General features: G+C 45.5%; 1 protein-coding gene across 2 annotated transcripts in view; it reads right to left on the bottom strand.

Moving 5' to 3' along the window:
- URB2 (URB2 ribosome biogenesis 2 homolog (S. cerevisiae)) overlaps positions 1–21,855 on the bottom strand; it is a 34,053-nt gene that overhangs the window by 6,929 nt on the left and 5,269 nt on the right. For both annotated transcript variants that reach the window (XM_025369360.1, XM_025369361.1), the window contains exons 3-8: positions 21,041–21,217; positions 15,252–18,582; positions 10,118–10,278; positions 7,867–7,977; positions 6,059–6,301; positions 2,107–2,194 (exon numbers count right to left, since the gene is read on the bottom strand). In XM_025369360.1, the coding sequence (XP_025225145.1) occupies positions 2,107–2,194; positions 6,059–6,301; positions 7,867–7,977; positions 10,118–10,278; positions 15,252–18,582; positions 21,041–21,217 (4,111 nt within the window). The remainder of the gene's footprint in view (positions 1–2,106; positions 2,195–6,058; positions 6,302–7,866; positions 7,978–10,117; positions 10,279–15,251; positions 18,583–21,040; positions 21,218–21,855) is intronic.

The raw sequence follows: 21,855 nt of genomic DNA, 5'->3' as shown, positions 1-21,855 counted from the left end.
AACATATTACATGAATACATAGCACTTGTTATTTTGGCCACCAATTTAATGCATGCCCATTAGAAAGAGCATATTAGATACCAATAAAAGAGAGAATAGGCCAGGCGCGGTGGCTCAAGCCTGTAATTTTATCCAGCACTTTGGGAGGCCGAGACGGGCGGATCACGAAGTCAGGAGATCGAGACCATCCTGGCTAACCCAGTGAAACCCCGTCTCTACTAAAAAATACAACAACAAAAAAAAAAACTAGCCGGGCGAGGTGGCGGGCGCCTGTAGTCCCAGCTGCTAGGGAGGCTGAGGCAGGAGAATGGCGTAAACCCGGGAGGCGGAACTTGCAGTGAGCCGAGATCCGGCCACTGCACTCCAGCCTGGGCGACAGAGCGAAGACTCTATCTCAAAAAAAAAAAAAAAAAGAGAGACAGAATAAAAGAGTTAAAACTCTACTCAGTTAAGCCATGAATATGTCTGAGAACCAGGTCTTAGCAGACAAGATGATGAAGCTACATTCACATGAACACAGCACAGAGTACCTGAAGTGTGATGTGCTCCTGTGCTTCCTCAAATACATGACAAAGGACACGCCTGTGGCAGTGTGACCAGGCTGTGCTCCACCACCGCTGAGCAAGGCCCCTTCCGTCCAGGCAGACATGACTACAAGAACAGGGATTCCTCCTGGCTGAGCTCAGACATGATGGGAGAGGCCTTGACACAGAACTGCAGGCAGCCACCACCAACTGCAGGCAACCACCCCTTCCCCATGGGAGGGGAAACTTGTTTACTAAGGCTGCTCCTAAATCGATTCACAATATTAAGCTGATATGCTCCGCATCAGACACAGGAAGAAGTGAAATATCTAACTGTGCCACTGACTGATCCCAAAACCAGGGAGAGGAATTGAAGCCTAGTGTTAACAATGCCCTTTCCCTTTTCTCAAAAGTTGTCTGGTTAAAGGGCTATTGCTTAGGTCTACAAAACTGAACCACAATGGTGGGAGAGAAGCTGAGCACCACTTGTGTATTTCCAGTCGGCCCAGAACTGCGGTCACAGAGTCTTCTCTGACACCCTGAGTTGAGTTATGGTCCCAGAGCATCTGAGCTGACACCCTGACCTACCGCTTAGCATATCAGACAGTACAGGGCTGGTACACGCAACGCAATTTCAAAATACTGCGATATAAAATAGAAAGTCATGCAATTTTGGTATATATATATATATATATATATTTTTTTTTTTTTGGAGACGGAATCTTGCCCTATTGCTCAGCTGCTCAGCCTGGAATGCAATGGCGTGATCTTGGCTCACTGCAACCTCTGCCTCCGAGGCTCAAACAATTCTCCTGCCTCAGCCTCCTGAGTAGCTCAGATTACAGGAGTGCGCCACCATGCCCAGCTAATTTTTGTATTTTTAGTAGAGACAGGGTTTCACCATGATGGCCAGGCTGGGCTTGAACTCCTGACCTCGGGTAATCCACCCACCTCAGCCTCCCAAAATGCTGGGATTATAGCCATGAGCCACCGCGCCCAGCCAGCAATTTTTAAAATAATGAAAGTCTCCCTCAAATTAGAAATTCAACAAGAATCAACTTCAAAGCTGAGAAATGAATTGTACACATAATATATGCTATTGCCATACGGCAGTTAGTGTTTCCCTAGTAAACAAACACACCCTTGCCAAGGTGAGGCTGCAGCAGTGAGCGGAAGGACCTTATCCCTTTTATAAAATGAGATTGCTCTACACCTGCCTGTTCCTTTTAATCTCCCTGTTGAACTACAAGCTCCTTAAGGGCAGGAATGGGGTTGTAAGTCATTTTTATATCCCCTTTATATGATATACATACTCAGTAACCATTTCCTAAATCTGATTTTTTTTTTTCCCAGAAAAGGAACTATTTCAATAAGGAGATGCCTGATTCATCCACTGTTTCGGATGAGATAAAATGTGCCCATTTGAAATTTAAAAAAAAAAAATTTGAGTATTCATTTGATATCAACATTTCTCTTATTTAAACACAACTGAGTAGTTTTATTTTCAGTAACATATGTGGCCAGCAGCCAACACCTCACGACAAATACATTTGAAACCGTATCTGATGTGACTCCAAATTACCTTTGTCCTTCTGCCGCCCTTCACGCATAACTGAAAACACCAATCTATTGAAAGAGTTCAAGAAGGAAGGGATGGCTTTCAGCATTACCTGTGATGACAGATAACAGATTATAAAAGTACATATGTGATTATTTAAGTTTTTCTACTTTAAAGGAGTTCATACTTATTTATTTCTTAGCCTTGTCTATCGGGACACTCAAACTAGTTGTGTGTGCCCATGGGTAAGCCACATCTTTTCGCCTGGATATGCTGGTGTCACTGCTCATCCATCTTGTATTAGACTCTTTGACCCTTATTTTAACTATCGAGGGTAGAGACCCCCACACTGCATAACTTCAGGAGGTCTATCAGGCAAATCCTGGTTTGGAATCAGCTTCTACTCTAAGCTGGTGCTAATCCATTCTGGAAATCGGTAGAAATAAACAATAATAGGAACAGTACTAATTAATATATTCAGGTATCATTGGTACAAAAAAAAAAAAAAAAGATGTTAAAGCAAATGCACTTAAAATGGGGACCAAAACCTCTCAATTAATAGTGGTGAAAAGCTCTGCTTGAAAACTTCATCTTGAAAAATGAGATTTCAGCCGGGCACAGCAGCTCCCACCCTATAATCCCAGCACTTTGGGAAGCCTAGGCAGGCAGATCATCTGAGGTCAGGAGTTGGAGACCAGCCTGGCCAACATGGTGAAACCCTGTTTCTACTAAAAATACCAAAATTAGCCAAGCATGGTGCCCGGTGCCTGTAATTCCAGCTACTCGGGAGGCTGAGGCACAAAAATTGCTTGAACCCAGGAGGCAGAGGTTACACTGAGCCAAGATCGCATCATTGCACTCCAGCCTGATTGACAGAACGAGACTCCATCTCAAAAAAAAAAAAAAAAAAGAAAAATGAGATTTTGATGACAGAACATGCCTCTTTTATACTCAATCATCTTTAGGTCTGAATCACAACCACACACCGTCCAGCAGAGCACCACCAGCCACATGTGACTACTTACATTTAAATTAATTAGAATTAAATAAAACTAAATATTCAGTTCCTAGTCATACTGGCCACATTTCAAGTGGTCAAGACAGCTGTGGCCAGTGGTTACCATGCTGGATGAAGGAGACACAGCACACGCCCACCACTGCCGACCACTGCTGGACAGTGCTGCACCACGTGTGAGAGTGAACAGAGAGTAAGTCAAGTGTTGGGATTATTCTCTTTGGCATAATTTGTCCAACGAAATTTTTGACAGCATAATACCACATTCTTCATGTCAAATTACTGACCTTTTGCAGCATATTCTGAAAGAAGTTGTTTTTGCAAAAGTATTCCGGCATTTCATCCAGTTCCCCAAGGACCCTCTCTTAATCCTTTGCTATCACATTGATGAAAAGCACACAAATCCTTTTGGAACTATCTGGGTTCACACTCTGGCTCCTTATGATCTTGAACAAATCATCTAGCTCTTTTTTGTCTGTGTGCACCTCAGTTTCCTCATTTGCAAAATGAAGATGATAGGTTGTCGCGAGGACTGAACAAGCTAAGCCATGTAAAGTGCCTGGAACAGCACAAGCTGCTGATCATTCTGCTGGGTACGCTGGCTGTGCTTGCGTACCCTTTAAATGCTATACCCTTTAAATGTACCTAAGAGGATTCTGGCTGCGCGTTTACATCCGCGTGGGCCTGCCACGCACACTGCTGATGAGATTCTGGCTGCGTGTTTACATCCGCGTGGGCCTGCCACGCACACTGCTGATGCTGTGGTCGGGAATCAGATTCCCTACACAACTCCAACAGATGAGAGTGAGCTTTGATTAATTCACATCATTCTTTACTGTAATACCATGTCATTATCCTGGTCAATTTTCTCCATTCGTTACATGATCTAATTCCACTAAATGGTCATTTGTTAATGGTTTTGCAAGCAGAAGAATCAAGCTGCTTTCTAATACTACTTTCATCAACTTCATGAAATCCTGCACCTGTAATTTCAGTTTATAACTTATGTGCATTGCATTTATATTGTACAGTCACATACAAATCTAACAACAGCAGAGAGATTTTAAAACAAAGATGCTGACAGGATAAACAGGGCCAAAGGCAACTGTTAACGGGGGAAGGCTTTAGAGTTAGATCCAATTTCATGAGTATTTAGCTTACCAGAGAGTATTTTCTTAAAAACTGCATTGCTGGCAGGTCTCTATCCTTAGGACATCAAAACACTTAAAAATGTGTGCATGAATATATGATACACAGCGATGCACTACAAAACCATATTCTGGTCAAAAGCACACTGTGTAAAACAATGGTGGTCCTATAAGATTATAAGATTGTATTTTTAATGGAACATTTCTCTGTTTAAATGCACAAATACTCACCATTGTGTTACAACTGCCTACAGGATTCAGCACAGTCACGTGCTGTATAGGTTTGTAGGTTTATAGCCTAGAAGCAACAGGCTATACCCCATAGCCTAGGTGTGCAGCACGCTGTACTATCTGAGTTTGTGAAAGTATTATATGATCTATGGTGTTTGCGCAACAAAAATGCCTAACAACATACTTCTCAGAACATGTCTCTTGTCGTTAAGCGATGCATTAACTGTCATATTTATGAGTTCCTACACATATAGTCAGCCATACATACAGTGGTGGCACCATGAAAAGAACACTGGTCAAAGATAACAAGTCTTGAGTCTAAGGTTTAGACTCAGCTAAGTGACATTGGTCAAATCATTTGGTGGCACTGAGCTTCAGTTTATTCATCAATAAAATGGGATTAGTGCCTCCTTCATAGGCTTGCTATGGGGCGGAACATATCAACTGTTCAATAAACGTTAGCTGAACTGTAATTTTTTCTGTGGGATATTTATCCCCAGTTTCAGTTTAACTTAAAAAGGAGCACACTATAAAACTGGAACTCAGGATGCCTCATTCCCTATATCCATTTGAATTAAAAGCCCAGCAAGAGATCTATGCAAGTGAGTGGCTTATTTAAATACGTGGTGAGCAAAAACAGAATAATTTCTAATGAGCTTCCTTAAATAGTACAGATTGTGTATCCCTTATCCTAAAGCTTTGGGACCAGAAGTGTTTCAGATTACAGATTTTGGAATATTTGCATATATATAAAATGAGATATCTTGGAGATGGGACCCATCTAAACATAATTTTAAAATTCATTTATGTTTCACTTTATATAGCTTATACACACAGTTGAAGGTAATTTTCTACAATAATTTTTTTTTTTTTTTTTTTTGAGACGGAGTCTGGCTCTGTCGCCCAGGCTGGAGTGCTGTGGCCGGATCTCAGCTCACTGCAAGCTCCGCCTCCCGGGTTTACGCCATTCTCCTGCCTCAGCCTCCGGAGTAGCTGGGACTACAGGAGCCCGCCACCTCGCCCGGCTAGTTTTTTGTATTTTTTAGTAGAGACGGGGTTTCACTGTGTTAGCCAGGATGGTCTCGATCTCCCGACCTCGTGATCCGCCCGTCTCGGCCTCCCAAAGTGCTGGGATTACAAGCTTGAGCCACCGCGCCCGGCCTACAATAATTTTAAATAATTTTGCGCATGAAATAAAGTTTTGACTGTGTTATGACTGCGACCAGTCACGTGAGGTCAGGAGTGGGATTTTCCACTTGTGGCACGATGTCAGCACTCTAAAAGTTTCGAGTTTTAGAGCATTTTGGATTAGAAGTGTTCAACCTGTAGTATACAAACACTATTCAAAGCGCCAGATCCAGTGAAGAAAAACTCGCTCACAAAGCCCAGTATGAAGGTCAAGCATTTTTATGCTTGAGAAACCACTTGGCTCTGAAATTTACTAGAACAGAAAGTTTGCCTGGCAATTCATTATTTGTATTATTGTCCTGCAATAGTAAAGTTTTGCTGCCACTTTTCTATAGACTTCAAGTACCCTGCTCGCAGAGGAAAAGTTGCCTGCCGCTCTCGCCCTCCTTCTCACCTTAGGGTGACACTGCAGGATTGAGAAGAGCACGTTATGCAGCCTCAGGAAGATGCTTCCATACTCCAGCGGCTTCAGATGGTCCAAAGGGACAGTGAGAAGGATGCTGAAGGCCAGGCTCACATGGTGGGGGTTGCCGATGGCCTCCTCCCCCTGCCGCAGCAGTGCCGCCAGGACATCTAAGACAGGCCCGACCACTGTGAGGGACACAGGCTGCTCCTGACAAGCTTCTCGGTTTAGGAGCTAAAGGGCAAGATGAGATAGAGGAAAAATGAAAGTAATTCCCCAAGGAAATAACACAAACACTGTAGCACCGAGTGACTGAGGTAAAGACGTCTGTGCTCCAAAATGAATTGATGTAGTCAGTGGGCAGTTAAATACCATTTGTTAAACTTCTTACAAATCAGCTCTAGTGAAAGATACTCAATTAATGATTTAGAAAACACAGAGAACAGACCCAAGAGGAAGGATAGCTCAAAGTCTTACCTACGTAACCTGGGACAGCTCACCTGTGACCCTCCTTCTCAGACACACAGCAGCCCTGGTGAGGGCTGTCTCTTACAATGCTCACTGTTCTGCTGGGTATTCTGGCTGTGTAGACCCCTGCTATACCCTTTGGGTGGACATAAGCAGATTCTAGCCTGGTGTTCTCATCAGTGAGGGCCTACCACACACATCATCAACACTGCCTGCCCGTCAGCATGGGTCACCCCCATATATAGCCCACGTGCCTCTCCTGATGCTCACCACACATACTTAGTGACGACGACCCCTGCCATCCACCAAAACGGATGCTCAGGAAAATGACAAAGCAGCCAAATTGGAAACAAGAGAGAATATTAAGTCTGTTTTTTAGGCCCTTTTGCCCCAGAAATATGCTAACCCAGGGCAATTCTCTCAGGTAGCAACAGCTAGAATTAGGGCAGAGGATGATGGTAAAATAGATACTGCTCCTTCACACCTAAGCGTAAGAACACCGAGGTCAGGATTTTTAGAGGGCAGGAGACAGTCCCAATCTGAGCTAGACTTTTGTTCTAGCGAAACAAACAGCCTAGCAACAACTAGTCACAAATTTTAACATTTGAGTAAGATTGTAACAAAATAAACTCCTATCTGCAACATTACTATCCCATCCTATAAAGCATTTTATTCTCACTGTATCATAGGCCTTAAACACACACATACACATACATACGCACACACAAAACTCCTACAAATAAATGAGTGCATTAAACTAACCACAACATTTTGTGGGGACAAAGAAAGCCCCAGAATTCCTTGTATTATCATCTGATTAAATAGGCATCTACAAGCTGGCTGAAGTGGCCTGCACCTATAATCCTGGTGACTTGGGAGGCTGAGGCAGAAGGATCACTTGAGGCCAGGAGTTTGAGGCTGCAGAACACTATGTTGGCACCTGCAAATAGCCACTTCACCTTAGCCTGGACCACACATCGAGACCCTATTTCTAAAAAAATAATAAAACATAAAATTTTAAAAATTAAGCAGGCCTCCACGATAGCCTCCCTTTATCACTACATCCCTGTTTTTACTGCCTGTCTGATGCTTCCCAATGCTACTAAATGTCCCTTGATACCACCTCGCTTCCACTGTTCCAACTGTTGATACCAATGTGTTCAGGCGGGACACACAAACTCAGCATCCTGATCACCGTTGCCCTCAGGAAGCAGCCCACACACACGCTCTGCATAAAGCCACAGGGCGGCAGACCCCCAAAAGGCTGACTTCTGTCTTTATAGGAAGAGGGAGGGGAGGAGCTGGAGGACACATCTCCAGAGGGTACTCACTGTTAAAGCCGTGACTATCTGGGGACACGCACGCCACAACAGACTTGCTTTCTCTCCACTGAGTGGGCAGTTCAGTAGCAGCCTCAGCAATGTAATAGCTGACACAACAGCCTGGGGTAAAAGAGAAAAAACTTAGCAGCAGAGATAGCTTGTTCTCTCTTAAGAACTCCGCCTGGGGAAGGAGCCTGCTCCCTGGGGCTGCAGCGTTGGAGTGGATTGAGAGCCCTGGTGTCAGGGGACGTGGATAAGGCCTGCTTGGGGTTAAGTCCTGGGAGGGACAACCTTCACATCAGCACGCAGACAGGAAGGAAGTGAAGAAGATGAGCAGAGCTGGGGAAAGTCAGGGTCTTTCAGCAGCATCTCACTAAACCAAGCACGTAAATGGGCCAGGACAGTGAATTGCACAAGGGTTACACACTGTCACCTAATTATGGAGACCCTGTGTTGTCAAGGCTCTGTCCACGCAGAGGACACTGGCTGTTACTTCACTGAGCAACGATGCATGCTTACAGACAGGAGAGGCTGGAGGAAAACATGAAAACAATCGGATTAGGTGCTGTGGTCGCGGGTGCTACATGCTGATATGAGGGCAATATGGCCCAATCAGGTCACATGTTTCAAAACATATGGTGGGAGGGGTCTTAAGCAAAGAATGAGCAGAATTTAATTTTTTTTTTGAGACTGAGTCTCGCTCTGTCACCAGGCTTGGAGTGCAATGGCATGATCTCTGCTCACTGCAACCTCCACCTCCTGGGCTCAAGCAATTCTCCTGCCTCGGCCTCCCAAGTGGCTGGGATTACAGGCACCCACCATCACACCCAGCTAATTTTTGTATTTTTAGTAGGGATGCGGTTTCACTATGTTGGCCAGGCTGGTTTCGAACTCCTGACCTCACATAATCCACCCACCTCGGCCTCCCAAAGTGCTGGGATTACAGGCATGAGCCACCGCACCCGGCCAGAATTTAACTTTTATATGTATCAGTATTGTGAATATGTAATACTTAGTATTTTACACAGTAAGACCACACATTTGTAATTTGAAAAACTTCCCCTTTGAAAAATAAGGTTTTAAACCATGAGACATAGGCAGAGCCCTGTCTCTACTGGGTGCCAGGCATTTCACACTGTCAGTGAGTTTCTATTTCAGCCTCACACCATCCTCTTCTCCCCGAATGCTGTGCAGCCCACCCTATAACCCTAGCCAAAGTCCTGGCTTCTGCCTTTCACTCTCTTCCCTTCCCTGCTCCCTCTGACTATGCACACCCCAAAGCCTCATCTCCACTCCCACTCTCCTGCCCACCTACAGGCTATCTCCCCACCAGGGCCCGCCCCCCCACACCACTTCTCCCTGTCCATCTTCTCACACTTGTACATCCCATCCCCTGCTCCTGGCAGCCCAACACGCTGCCTGCACGGTGCACGCCTCCCTTCCCCTCACCTCTGCTCCCCAACCAAGTCTCCTGCATTCTTCAGGGCACAGCTGGAGTCTCACTTCCTCCAGGAAGTCTCCTGACCAACTGGTCCAAACAGAAATTTGGGGTTGTTTCCTCCCCTGCCCAAATCAGTACCCAATACCAGTGTGCTGTATATGACCAGGAGTCAACAAGCCATTCACGAGGCAGAAAGAATATGCCTAGACCACAGACCTTGGCTGGAGTCTCCGCCCCGCCAACCACTGGCTCTGTGGCCTGTGGCCTTCTTCCTTGCGTAAGAGACGTCTGACCGGTCCAGTGCCCACAGGCATTCAGAGAAGCAAATCCCAGCATGTGAGCTCTGTGCAAAGGCACTCAGCAAGTGCAACACCATGCAGGCTGTATCGGTGACTTCTGTCAGAACTGAAGGGGCAGGCTAACTGAGGTGCTTCTCAGATGCTGGCATGAGGGCAGTATGGCCCAATCAGGCCACATGTTTCGAAAAGCATGGTGTGACAGGTCTTCAGCAAAGAATGAGCAGAATTTAACTTTTTTATGTATCAGTTTTATGAACATGTAACACTTAGTATTTGACATAATAAGACCACACATTTGTAATTTGAAGACTTCCCGTTTGAAAACTAAGGCCTTCCCTACGCCGCAGCCTGGGCTGTCCCACAGGCCAGGGCTCCCTCTCACAGACTCCCTCTTTGCCTAGAGTCTCTACCAGTTAGAATTTGTTTAGTTTTAAGGGTGACACCACATCTCAAATCAGTTTTCCCATTTGAGCCGACATGATTTCTGAGCCTGCCACACAAGGAGGGAGAAGCCGCCCACCTGCACATCTGCTTTCCACATGTTACTGACGTCCAGTCCCTGGAGAATACACTGCATCACCAGCCTCAAGTCCTCTGTCGTCCCAACCTCTAACATTTGGGTGAACAAGGCTCCCAAATGAGGCTCAATATCCTGAGTGACCCGAACAGGAATTTCAGGATCTGTGTGGGTAAGAAACCAAAACTGTTACGATGTGACAGACAGGTGAAATACATTACCAAGTAGCCACATGATGAAACTGCGCACAGCTGTGGCCGCCATCAAACATCACCAAGTTAGGGGCATGGTGATACAAGCACTGGTGGAAAAAGCAGGTACACGTATTTAGTGTGATGCCATGCTCTCACACACACAGCTGCACCTGTGCATTGTGTGTACACACACAAACACAGAAGACGACAGCCATGCTTAGGAGGTAAACTCCGAACCACAGAAGACAGTGATTATTGCTTTGTGCCACTGACCCTTGAACAATGTTTGAACTGCATGGATCCACTTACACATGGGTTTTCTTCTGCCTCTGGCACCCCGAGACAGCAAGACCAACCCCTCCTCTTCCTCCTCCTCAACCTACTCAATGTGAAGATGAAGAGGATGAAGACCTTGATGATAATATACTTCACTTAATGAATGGCAAATACATTTTCTCTTCCTTATTATTTTCTTAATAACATCTTCTTTAGCTTATTTGATTGTAAGAATACATAAATACATACACAAAACGTGGTAATCGACTGTTTATATTATCAGTAAGGCTTTGGTCAACAGTAGGCTATCAGTAGTTTGGAAATTTCCAGAGAGTCAAAAGTAATATAAGATTTTTTAAATAGAATTGTTTCAGAAGGATATACATGGAATTTTTTACTGTGCCGAGGGTTGGTGCCTTAACCCCTATGTTGTTCAAGGGTCAACAGTATTTTATTTCTCTACTTTATTTGTGTTTCTTTTATAAAATCGGTAGGGGTGCAAGAGTGGGTGATATTTTAAACAGAGGAGAAAGTCATAAAGATTAAGAGAGCTCCATTTTTCAGGCCTGGATGACGGTCAGGAAGTCACCCAGCTGTTTCCCATCATCCTCAGTGCCCTCAGGCCCACAGTTTCACAATAACGCCCAAACCCAGGGCACTCAAGGCCCTTTATCATCTGGCCCCAGGTCATCTTTCCAGCCAGTGCTTCAGCCCCACCTGCCTATTCCACATTGCCAGAATACCGTCCTGCTTTCCCGTCTTTGCTTACTATTTACAGCATTGGGGGAAAGTGGACTTTTGGGAGGTAAAGATCTAGATCCAAGTCTCCCATGAGCTGTAAAACCCTGGACCCATGATTTATCTGAGCCTCAACTCCCTCATCAGTGAAGTGGGCATAACAGCACCAACTCCTGTGGCTGGCAAATAAAAAAAGGCCAGAGTTCACAACACAGTGCCCTCACACGAAAGGCTCCCATTTCCACCTGCCCTAGCTACGCTTCAAGGGCCACTCACACGTGGCCTGTATGTGGCCTCTCCACCGAGTCCCATAGCTCTGGTTCACTTTACGGCGTCTCCCCCACCTTTACCCTGTGATGTGTGCGAATGTCTGTTTACTTAATTACAAAGGCAAAAATCAATACCTCACTCATCTCCAGAGCAGGACACAGCCTCAAACATACAAGCATTTTAATTGTTTTTTTATGTTTCTGGAGACAGGGTCTCACTCCATCACCCAGGTTGGAATGTAGTGGCACAATCATGGCTCACTGCACCCTCGACCTCTTGGGCTCAAGGGGTCCTCTCGCCTCAGCCTCCGGAGTAGCTGGGACCACAGGTGCATGCTACCCGCACGGGCTTTTTGTAGAGATGGGGTTTTGCTTTTTCACCCAGGTTGGTCTCAAACTCCTGGCCTCAAGTGATCTCTTGGCTCAGCCTCCCGCTAAGTGCAGGACTACAGATGCCAGCCACCACTCCCAGCCAAGAAGCATTTTTAGAAATGTTGGTTTCTGTAATTGAATTCAGGCCCTCTGTTCTACTATCAGAAGGCATTCTTTTCAAAAGCCCACCTCTGAGCCACCTTTAAGGACACAGGGAGAACTCCATGGCTGGGGCACCTGCACGGTCCCTCTTCACACTCCCTCTTCCTGCCCAAAGCCTGAGGCCACTCCTCATTTGGCATTTCTTCCGGAGCACTCACAATTCTGGCACTTCCCTGGACAGTGTCTAACAGCTCAGATGGAAGAGACCTGAACACAGCAACACCCCAGGCCCATGAACTGAGGGCACAGTGTACCAGTCTGGCCTTGCCCAACCCTGATCACGCTGTGACCGAGGGGCTCTGTCCCTGGGGAAATAAGGTACCAAAAGTTCAGGGACATACAGTTAGGACTTAAAGACTGCCTCAACTCGGCCAGGCACGGTGGCTCATGCCTGTAATCCCAGCACTTTGGGAGGCCAAGGCAGGCGGATCACTTAAGGTCAGGAGTTCGAGACCAGCCTGGCCAACACGGTAAAACCTCATCTCTACTAAAAATACAAGAACTAGCTGGGTGTGGTGGCACACACCTATAATCCCAGCTACTTGGGAGGCCGAGGCAAGAGAATCGCTCAAAGCCGCGAGGCGGAGGTCGCAGTGAGCCAAGACTGTGCCACGGTACTCCAGCCTGGGTGACAGAACGAGACTCTGTCTCGAAAAAAAAGAGACTGCCTCAACTCAGCAGGGTTGAAGAGGAAAAGGAGGACACAATATTCTGTTTAACTAAATGGCACAAGGGCAGAGCTTCAGACCACCAGCTGCCGTTTCTTGGGCCAGTCACTTAGAACACTATAATTAGGCTTAATAAAAGACTCGATTTTAGCCCCCATTAAGAAGGTGAACACCATTCACTAAAAGACACCCTGACACAGTAAGACAGAACAATGTAATATCAGAGCCTTTCGGTTAATCCACAATCCAGCCAGAGACAGTTACTGAAAGGGAGACAACAGCAGCGTGATTTGGCCCGTGGCACTCCAGTTCTGGCACTGGCACAGGCAGACCAGATGGCTCTACTTTCTGCGAGAACCCATTTAACCCTCACGTACTGAAAGGCATGCCTGTGGCCCCATCCGTCACAGCTTCTCCACCCAGAAACACAGACCTTAACGTGTGCTTAACACGGACGTTAACGTGACATTAACGAGGGTCAGATTTGCCTGACTTGCAGACCTCACCTCAAAAGACTGACCTGACCCCAGCCCTTTTGTTACCACCAAAACAAAAAAGAAAAGACCCCCCACAATTGTGGTGTGTGCCATCTTGAAACAGAAGAAATCTCTTCCATTAACTGTTTGTTTGGGAGGAGTAAAAGTGTATTTTATTTGTATACCCTAATAAAGGTAACAAATCTTAATCGTCTTTCACTATATTTAGAGGAAAACCTCAACAAACTCTAAATGGGCCTCCAAAAACATTATCATCTATTCCCTGCTTATGGCAAGTTTAAATCATAGAAAAGTATTTTGATTTATTCTTATTAAAATGCAACATTAAAGTGGTACAAAATAAGAAAATAGCAACAATCACAACCTATTACACTGCACTAATACAACACATGTTAATGCAATAATTATTTTAATTTTTGGATGCCTTTCTAGCCCTTTTCTGCATGAATATATATTTTACATAGTTGTAACTGTGGCATATTTAACATTTCATATTGTACTTTTTTTGCTTAACAATATTTTCTATATATTTCTAGCCCTTGTCTTCATAAGAGGTTTCAGAATTATAATTTTAATGGCTGCCTAGTAACCCATTAACCTTTCACCAAGGGGGCTGTAAAGGTCGACTCTGTGCAGGAAGACATGAGCTCTCTCGCTTTGGGACTGTGTATGAGGTCCTAGTTTGCTGCCTGGAAGGCTGCCTTCAGACTCAAACACTCTGATGACATCGTAGGTTGCCTTGGTCTAGTGAGCACCTCTACCTGGCAGCACCCCAATATGGGCGGGGTGGGGGTGATTGTGTGTGTGAACTAAGGCAGGCACAGTCCTGCCCTCAAGGAACTGTAAGAGGCTCTTTGGAAATTAAGTGATTTGGCTGGGCACGGTGGCTCCGGCCTGTAATCCCAGCACTTTGGGAGGCTGAGGCAGGCAGATCATGAGGTCAGATTGAGATCATCCTGGCTAACACAGTGAAACTCTCTATGAGGTCAGATCGAGATCATTCTGGCTAACACAGTGAAACTCTGTCTCTACTAAAAATACAAAAAAATTAGCCAGACGTGGTGGCGGATGCCAGTAGTCCCAGCTACTTGGGAGGCTGAGGCAGGAGAATCACTTGAACCCAGGAGGTGGAGGTTGCAGTGAGCCGAGATCATGCCGCTGCACTCCAGCCTGGGCGACAGAGCGAGACTCTGTCTCAAAAAAAGAAAAAAAAAAAAAAGACATTAAGTGATTTGTACTTTTTTTTTTTTTTTTTAATGAGACAGGGTCTCACTGCGTCACCCAGGCTGGAGTGCAATGGCAGGATCAAGATTCACTGCAGCACCGACCTCCCTGGGCTCAAGTGATCCTCCCACTTCAACATCCTGAGTAGCTGGGACGACAGACACATGCCACCATACCTGGCCAATTTTTGTAGAGATGGGGTTTTGCCATGTTGCCTGGACTCAAGCAATCTGCCCCCTCAGTCTCACAAAGTGCTAGGATTACTGGCATGAGCTGTCACGCCTGGCTCTGATTTGTACCTTTTTAAAGTCAATTTATGGCATTGAAAGTCTGATACATAAGAGTCTACTAAGGATGCAGGTATCTATGTATCTCATTGCAGCCAGGACAAGTTAAAGGCTAAAAAGCTGAAGAGGAGCAGATTTCAAAACTAAAAACCTACACAGAACAACCTCCAAAAGAAGTGAGCAACTGAGGTACAGAGCAACATACGGAGGAGGCTGCTGTTTGCACAGAAAGTAGGGAACTATTTGTAGCGGTAATTGCTAATGTATACCTAGAATGTAAATAGAGGGCATGAAGTCGTGCATGCTGGGCCTAGGAGAGAGATCTTCTCACTGTCCACATGTGGTACCTTTTGAACACATCACGTGCTCACTTATTCCCAGTTCCAAAAAGGGGAGCAGTGGAAACTAGACCTCTATAACACAGAATTAGCTCAAGAGAAAATATCTTACCTGCAAGAACTCTTCTCACAGAATGAAACATGGAGGTAAACACGGAGTCCTTTTTGGGATGGAGTTCTGGGGCCAAAAAGAACAGAGTCAAAAACTGCAAGGCTGCCCGAAAAGACTGATCATGTCCCGCAAGAGCTGGCAGCTCCAACAGTATCTGAGAGTAAACACCCTGGTAGAGGGCAGCGTGGGAGAGCAGCGTCCTGTCGGTTACGTGGGAAATGTTGGCTCCTCCATCCCTGCAGTGCTGACCGAGGTCGGCTTCCAAGAGCGTGCTGATGGATGAGATGAGGACGGAGGGAAGGTGCCAGCCCTGGGCCCCTCGCACTGAGCAGAGCTGCAGCACAGCTCCCGTCTGCAGCACAGCCTGCTGCAGCAGCTCGGACAGTGCTGCTGGGGCCTCCTGGCCCAGCTTCTGCTCTTTGAGGAAAGGTCCCAGGACATGGCACAACCTGGTTAAAGACACCAGAAGGAGCTGCCTGCCCTGGGGGTTCTGATTTTCCAATTGTTTGCCAGAAGCTGCTTCCATGTATGGTTTGGAACTAGAGAGGAATGTGGTGATTTTTCTAAAATTGAGCAACAAGCTCAGCTTCATTTGGATGAGCATCTGCATTAGCTCCTCTAAGAATGTACCTATCACTTGGAGGAATTCCAGCCAAGTGGGATCATCCATCTCAATAGGGAACCTACCACTAGCTCTGAACAATGAAGTCAGTACAATCTCAAAAATATCACTACCATACATGATCTTGAACACAGAGCGAGCACTTTTCCCCTTTTGCAGGTAACCAAGAAGCTGGTAGCAAGTCATCAAGAACTTGAGAGCCAGTGAGGAGGAGCAAGAGCATCCTAGTCTGGTGATGGCCATGGACAGTAACAGAAGAAAATAATGCACATGATAGGGTGGTAAGAGGCTGTCCAGCTGTAAAGCAGAAATCACTTCCAAAAGCCCCAGGATGCTTTCCAACTGCTCTCCCTCCAGCTGGATGGGGAAGTCACTCTTGACCAGGGATAGTAAGTTCTTGGCAATTTCTCCTCTAGGTTCTAAACCTTCGGGTCCAGCTTTTGCAAATCTGTTTTCCCAATGACCCACAACCATGTGGTCCTTTTCAAAAAGCCAGGGAAGCTGCTGACTGACAAGACCTGAGTCACGCTGGGCACCAGAACACAGAATGCTGGAGCATCTTGCGGTTACGCACAGTAAGAAAGCAGAATGAAGGGACTGCATCTCTGGAAAGAGAGGGCTATGAAGGATGGCTTTGGAAATTTTTTCCAGTGTGACGTATGCCTCTTCCTCTATTGAGCCTTCCTGGGCTTTGCCCATTGGTAAAGTTCTCAGCAGGACACTGGCCAGGTATCTCACATCATCTGGACACAGATAGGATATCAGAATGGTGAGATTTGACACAATCAAGTGCCAGTGTGCTACAGGGTATGTGAGTCCACTCACTGTCCCAATTTGGCCATCCCAGGAAGCCATCGTTCTCTGATTCAAGCTTTTTCTGCTGGAACCAATAATAAAGGCAGCATCGCACCTCAAACTTTGGAGGGCTTCTTCAGACCGGAAACTAGTGTGCATTAAAGTCCTTCTCATTTTCTGCAGGTACAGCTGTTCCAAGCAGTATCTACCAAGAGAGCTGAACTGGGCTGTAAACGTCTCTATCTTCTTCCAATGCTGTGTTTCTACACCTGGGAGCAATGAAGGGACGTTCGAGATCTCCACAGCAACACCTATAAGGGCCCCAGACATAGAGTGATACTGGCTACAGTTCAAACTTAACATAGCGTCCACTTGGGCCCAGGTGTAAGCAAGCAAGAGTGCAGAGTCACTGACCTTCTGCAGCCACAGCTCTGGCTCTGGGCCTAGGGGGTCCAGGAGAAGGACCAGCAGGGGCTGCACCAGTTCCCTCAGCATCCTCTCCATCATGCACTGCGTCCGTCTGACGATGGGCAGGGGCGTGCTGCTGTCCAGGCTCCTCATGTTGAACATGATGCAGTGCAGCAGCGAGCTCAGTGACAGTGACTTCAGGGCCATGTCAGCATCACTCTCCAAATAGGGCAAGATCAAAGACTGGAACTTCTCCAGCACAAGGGACCACGTGTCCAGGATCTGACTCGGAGGCAGCTCCAGGAGGCATGCAGACAGTACCGTGGAGGGGCCCGAGGCCAGCACAGGCTGCCTCAGTGTCTCAGCAGCTGGACGACAGATCACCCCCAAAACTTCTTCAAACAACCGTGGCACTTGTCGGAGTTTGACATAAGTCTGGAAGACAGTATGAATAAGCGTCTCCTGGGCTTTTTTGGTTCGAAACTCTGTTACTTCTGCATCGATCCATGCCGAAGCCAGCAGGTCATCCAGGTCTGGCTCCAAAATCAAATGATTCAGAGAGATCAAAGTCTTCAGGCAGCGGAACCAGGCTGGTATGGGTGCTTGTGCATGGTTTATCAGCAGCTCAGCCACATGCCGGTAAAAGCGAAACTGAGCCTCTTCGTGCCGAATCCTGTCGGCAGCGATGTTGTAGATATTGTTGTTGGCCACTGAGTTTAGTAGCTGTTCCACAACCAAAAGCTCTGTGGTCCAATCTGATGTGGACAGGGCTTTGCTCTGCTCCTCCTGCAGGTGTGAAATCTTCAAGCAGCCAAACAGTCTGGGGAGAACCTGGAAGCAGAGAAGCTGGTTTCCCTCCTTGAAGTAAGACTCTAGAAAGAGCTTATACAGTAAGGCCACTGAATTGGCCACAACAGAGGTATGAAGGGATGCTGCACAGTAGCCAGCACTGACCAGCCTGGTGAGCACGGTGTCGATGGGAGCCAGAAGGTTCTTCATGGCTCCCGCTTTCACATCCCCTTGCTGCTGGTCCAAGAGCTCCTCCTTGTAGGATGACAGCAGCTCAGGCTGAAAAATTCCTCCTCGGAACACGGCCTCAATCTGACTTCTGATGTCCCGGCTCAGCACCTGCCTCAGCTGGCCCTCGCCAGCCTGCGTCCATGTGCCCCCGGAGAGTAAGTGCCTCAGGACCAGGCATGGCTGGAGCAGGTGAGCAGTCACATCCCCAAAGGCACGTCTTGGGTTGACCTGCTGCTGCAGGATCAAGAGATAATGGCCAAGGGCCAGGTGAATGACCTCAAACAACTGGGCTACCACGGCTCCTTCTGGCTGCCTGCAGGCCGACCAGCAAAGCTGGCTCAGCAAGGTCACCATCAGCTCCTGTTTGGCCGTGTAGATGACAGCAAGGGCAGGGGTTGACAGGATGCCCTGGCAGCATCGAAGGACAGCACAGATGTTTCTTTGGGAACCCCGAAGAGAGAACTCAGTTATTCTTTCATTTATGATCTGAACATTAAGAAAGAAAGAAAATTCATTACTGACCTTAAACCCATATACACAAGAAAAGTATCAAAAAAAAAAAAAAAAAATCAACAAACTCACCCCTTACCCTCATCTTGGTAAGAAAGAAATGCCCAGGTTACCATATTTCAATGAACTTGACATAAGCTTAGTGCATCAAAATAAGGCAAAGCACCTGTTTCAATTCCTCCACACATCCATCTTCCACCAATGCAAATCTAGAAAAGGATCTGTGCCTTTGTAAATTTGTTGTCCCTTTTTTTAAAGCTGGGTTTTAAAGGGCTTAAATGCCAAATATCACTTTCCCTTGGACCCTAAACCTGCAACTGAGCTTAGATGTTACCAGGCAGAAGGAAAGTAGCACTTGAATTACGATCTTGTGGTCGAAAATACATGTTTATAGGCGAGGCACAGTGGTTCACACCTGTAATCCCAGCACTTTGAGAGGCCAAGGTGGGCGGATCACTTGAGGTCAGGAGTTTGAGACCAGCCTAGTCAACATGGTGAAACCCGACTCCACTAAAAATGAAAAAATTAACCGGGCGTACACCTGTAATCCCAGCTACTTGGGAGGCCGACGCAGCAGAATGGCCTGAACCGGGAAGGTGGAGGTTGCAGTGAGCTGGAATCGAGCCACTGCACTCCAGCCTGGGTGACAGAGCAAGACTCTGTCTGAAAAAAGAAAAAAAAAATACATGTTTATAGTCAATTATACTTTTTCTATTTAAAAAAACCAAAGCAAAAGACACTCTTTTAGAAAGGAAAGCAGCTGGGCATGGTGGCTCATGCCTGTAATCCCAACACTTTGGGAGGCTGAGTGCAAGGCAGATTACAAGAGGCCAGGCATTTGAGACCAGCCTGGTCAACACGGTGAAACACCATCTCTGAAAAATTAGCCGAGCATGGTGGTGCACACCTGTAGTCCCAGCTACTCAGGAGGCTGAGGCACAAGAATCGTTTGAACCCAGGAGGCAGAGGTTCCAGTAAGCCAAGATCACACCACTGCACTCCAGCCTGGGTGACAGAGACTGTATCTCAAAAAATTGTTTAAAAAGAAAAGCAAATGTTATGTTGCTACTGCTTATTATTCAGCAAATCTATTGTCTACTGCTCTCAAAATTCCAAAATTCACAAACACCAGAAATTATGAGAACCAGGCAGATTCATTCACTCACAGGTTAGGTGACTTGCTCCCAGCCTTATGGAACCTGAGAACCAAACCTACCCCAGGTGCTAAGTTATCAGGTACCCCAATGAGATAGGTATTATTATTTCTATTCAAGTAATTGCTGGTCGTGGACTTTTAAAGTTACTCTGGAAAAGCTGTAACAAAGATGACAAATCCTTAAACATCAATGCACTATTACGGTGATCTCCAAATTTTTGATTATACAACTCATCGATTTTTCCTGCATTTATACTCAATAAGTGTAATTTATTTATAAATTATGCACATATGCTACAGCACTAACATTTTATATAATTATGAAGCATACATAAAAATAAAAATTACGTATCGCTTTTTAAACAAGGAGGCATTCTAGGATTTTCTTCCCATATTCCAAAAGACCATTTGAAACAAGCCACTTTGGTGACCACTGGTTTATTATTTTTAAAAGTGACCCAGTTTGGAACATAATCTCAAGAACTGTTAAGCCTTATGTGCCATCAGGCAGCTCAACCTTCGTTCCTCTCCGTTACTAGCCTCTAATGATTTTCTCTCTGCCTGCACACTCATGAGGGTGAGGCAGTGTTAGGGCTTCACAGCACAGGCTTTGTACTCAGGCAGAGTGAGGTTCAAATCCCAGCTCTGCCACTAACTAGCCATGTGACTTTAGGAAAGTTAAACTTCTTTGAGTCTAGCACACATTAAGTGCTAATTAGTAGTAGTTTTTATCGTATCTAGCTATTCTCGTGGTGTATAAACACACTCAGTTTTGACAGTGAAGTTCCTACTTCTGATCCGAGACTTTAAAATCACTTTCAGTCAAAAACTGCAGAGGCCCCGAGTTGCCGGCCAAGCCACCAGTGGCACTTGTGGCTCAAAGGCCATAGTGGGGTTAAAAAAAAAAAACCTTTGAGGAAATTTCTGTCCGGATTTTGGCCTTTGATCTCCCTCCAGGCCAAAAGAAAGGTGAAGAAGAAGAAAAACAAATCAGAGAAGCATAATTTGCTAGCTACCTTTTCCAATTAAAAAGGTAATCAATGACCTGTTTATGAAATCATTCTAAGCTTTTTTTGAATATTAAATAACAAAATGCTTACAGCCTATGATACAGATTCAACAGTTATTATTATAATTCCAATAATATTACATCCTTCTCCCCTACCTTAATATTTCCTATATCTTCATACAACTGACACTAAAACAAGTTTCCAGCATGAAGAAGAAATCAATGGAGATGCATGCAACACATAACAGGACAACAGAAGAGTGAATTACCTTGACTAGGGAAATCTGAAGATTAATGGTCTTTCCATTCTTGAGGAGATTCTGCAATTTTCTGCTATGTAAAATGTTATCTATGTAGATCCAAAGCCTTTCAACAATATCTTCCTTCAGCTCAAGTTTTTTCTTATAAAAGGCAACCAATGATTGTCTTGCCCAGTCAAGTAATACCTGAATTTGAAGGAAACATACACTGACAATAAACTTACTTGCTAAGAGAGAAAGATGTTAGACATCAAAGGGACATTACAGGTATAACCAAATCCAGTTGCCACGGGGGCGAACCTCTCCTTTAAAACTTACCTTTGGTAATATTACTTAAGTGTTCAGGTATTTTAAAATGTTTATTATTAAAGGATAAGAACGGGAAAACAAATTTGTCTTGTTAGGGCAAATTAAAAGTTTCAGGTGAAACTCTAACACGTCTTACCCCCTTTTCTGAGATTATACAGGCATACCTCATTTTATTGTGCCTTGTGGATACAGATATTGCATTTACAGATAGGAGGTTTATGGCAACTCTGTGCCAAGCAAGTCTATCAGATCCTTTATTCCAACAGCATGTGCTTGCTTCGTGTCTCTGCCACATTTTGGTAATTCTCCCAGTATTTCCAACTTTTTCATTCTTATTCTATCTGTTATGGTGCTCTGTGACCGGTGATCATTGATGTTACTTACTATTCTAAATGTTTTGGGGTGCCATGAACTGTGTCCTTCTAAGTCGGTAAGCCTAATCAATAAATGTTCTATGCGTCCTGATTGCTCCACCAAAATGCTATTACCCTGACCGGCTATTTTCCCCTCTCTCC

Source organism: Theropithecus gelada, chromosome 1 (genome assembly GCF_003255815.1).
Source record: "Theropithecus gelada isolate Dixy chromosome 1, Tgel_1.0, whole genome shotgun sequence".
Taxonomy (NCBI): domain Eukaryota; kingdom Metazoa; phylum Chordata; class Mammalia; order Primates; family Cercopithecidae; genus Theropithecus; species Theropithecus gelada.
This window is presented reverse-complemented; position numbering and strand designations above follow the sequence as displayed.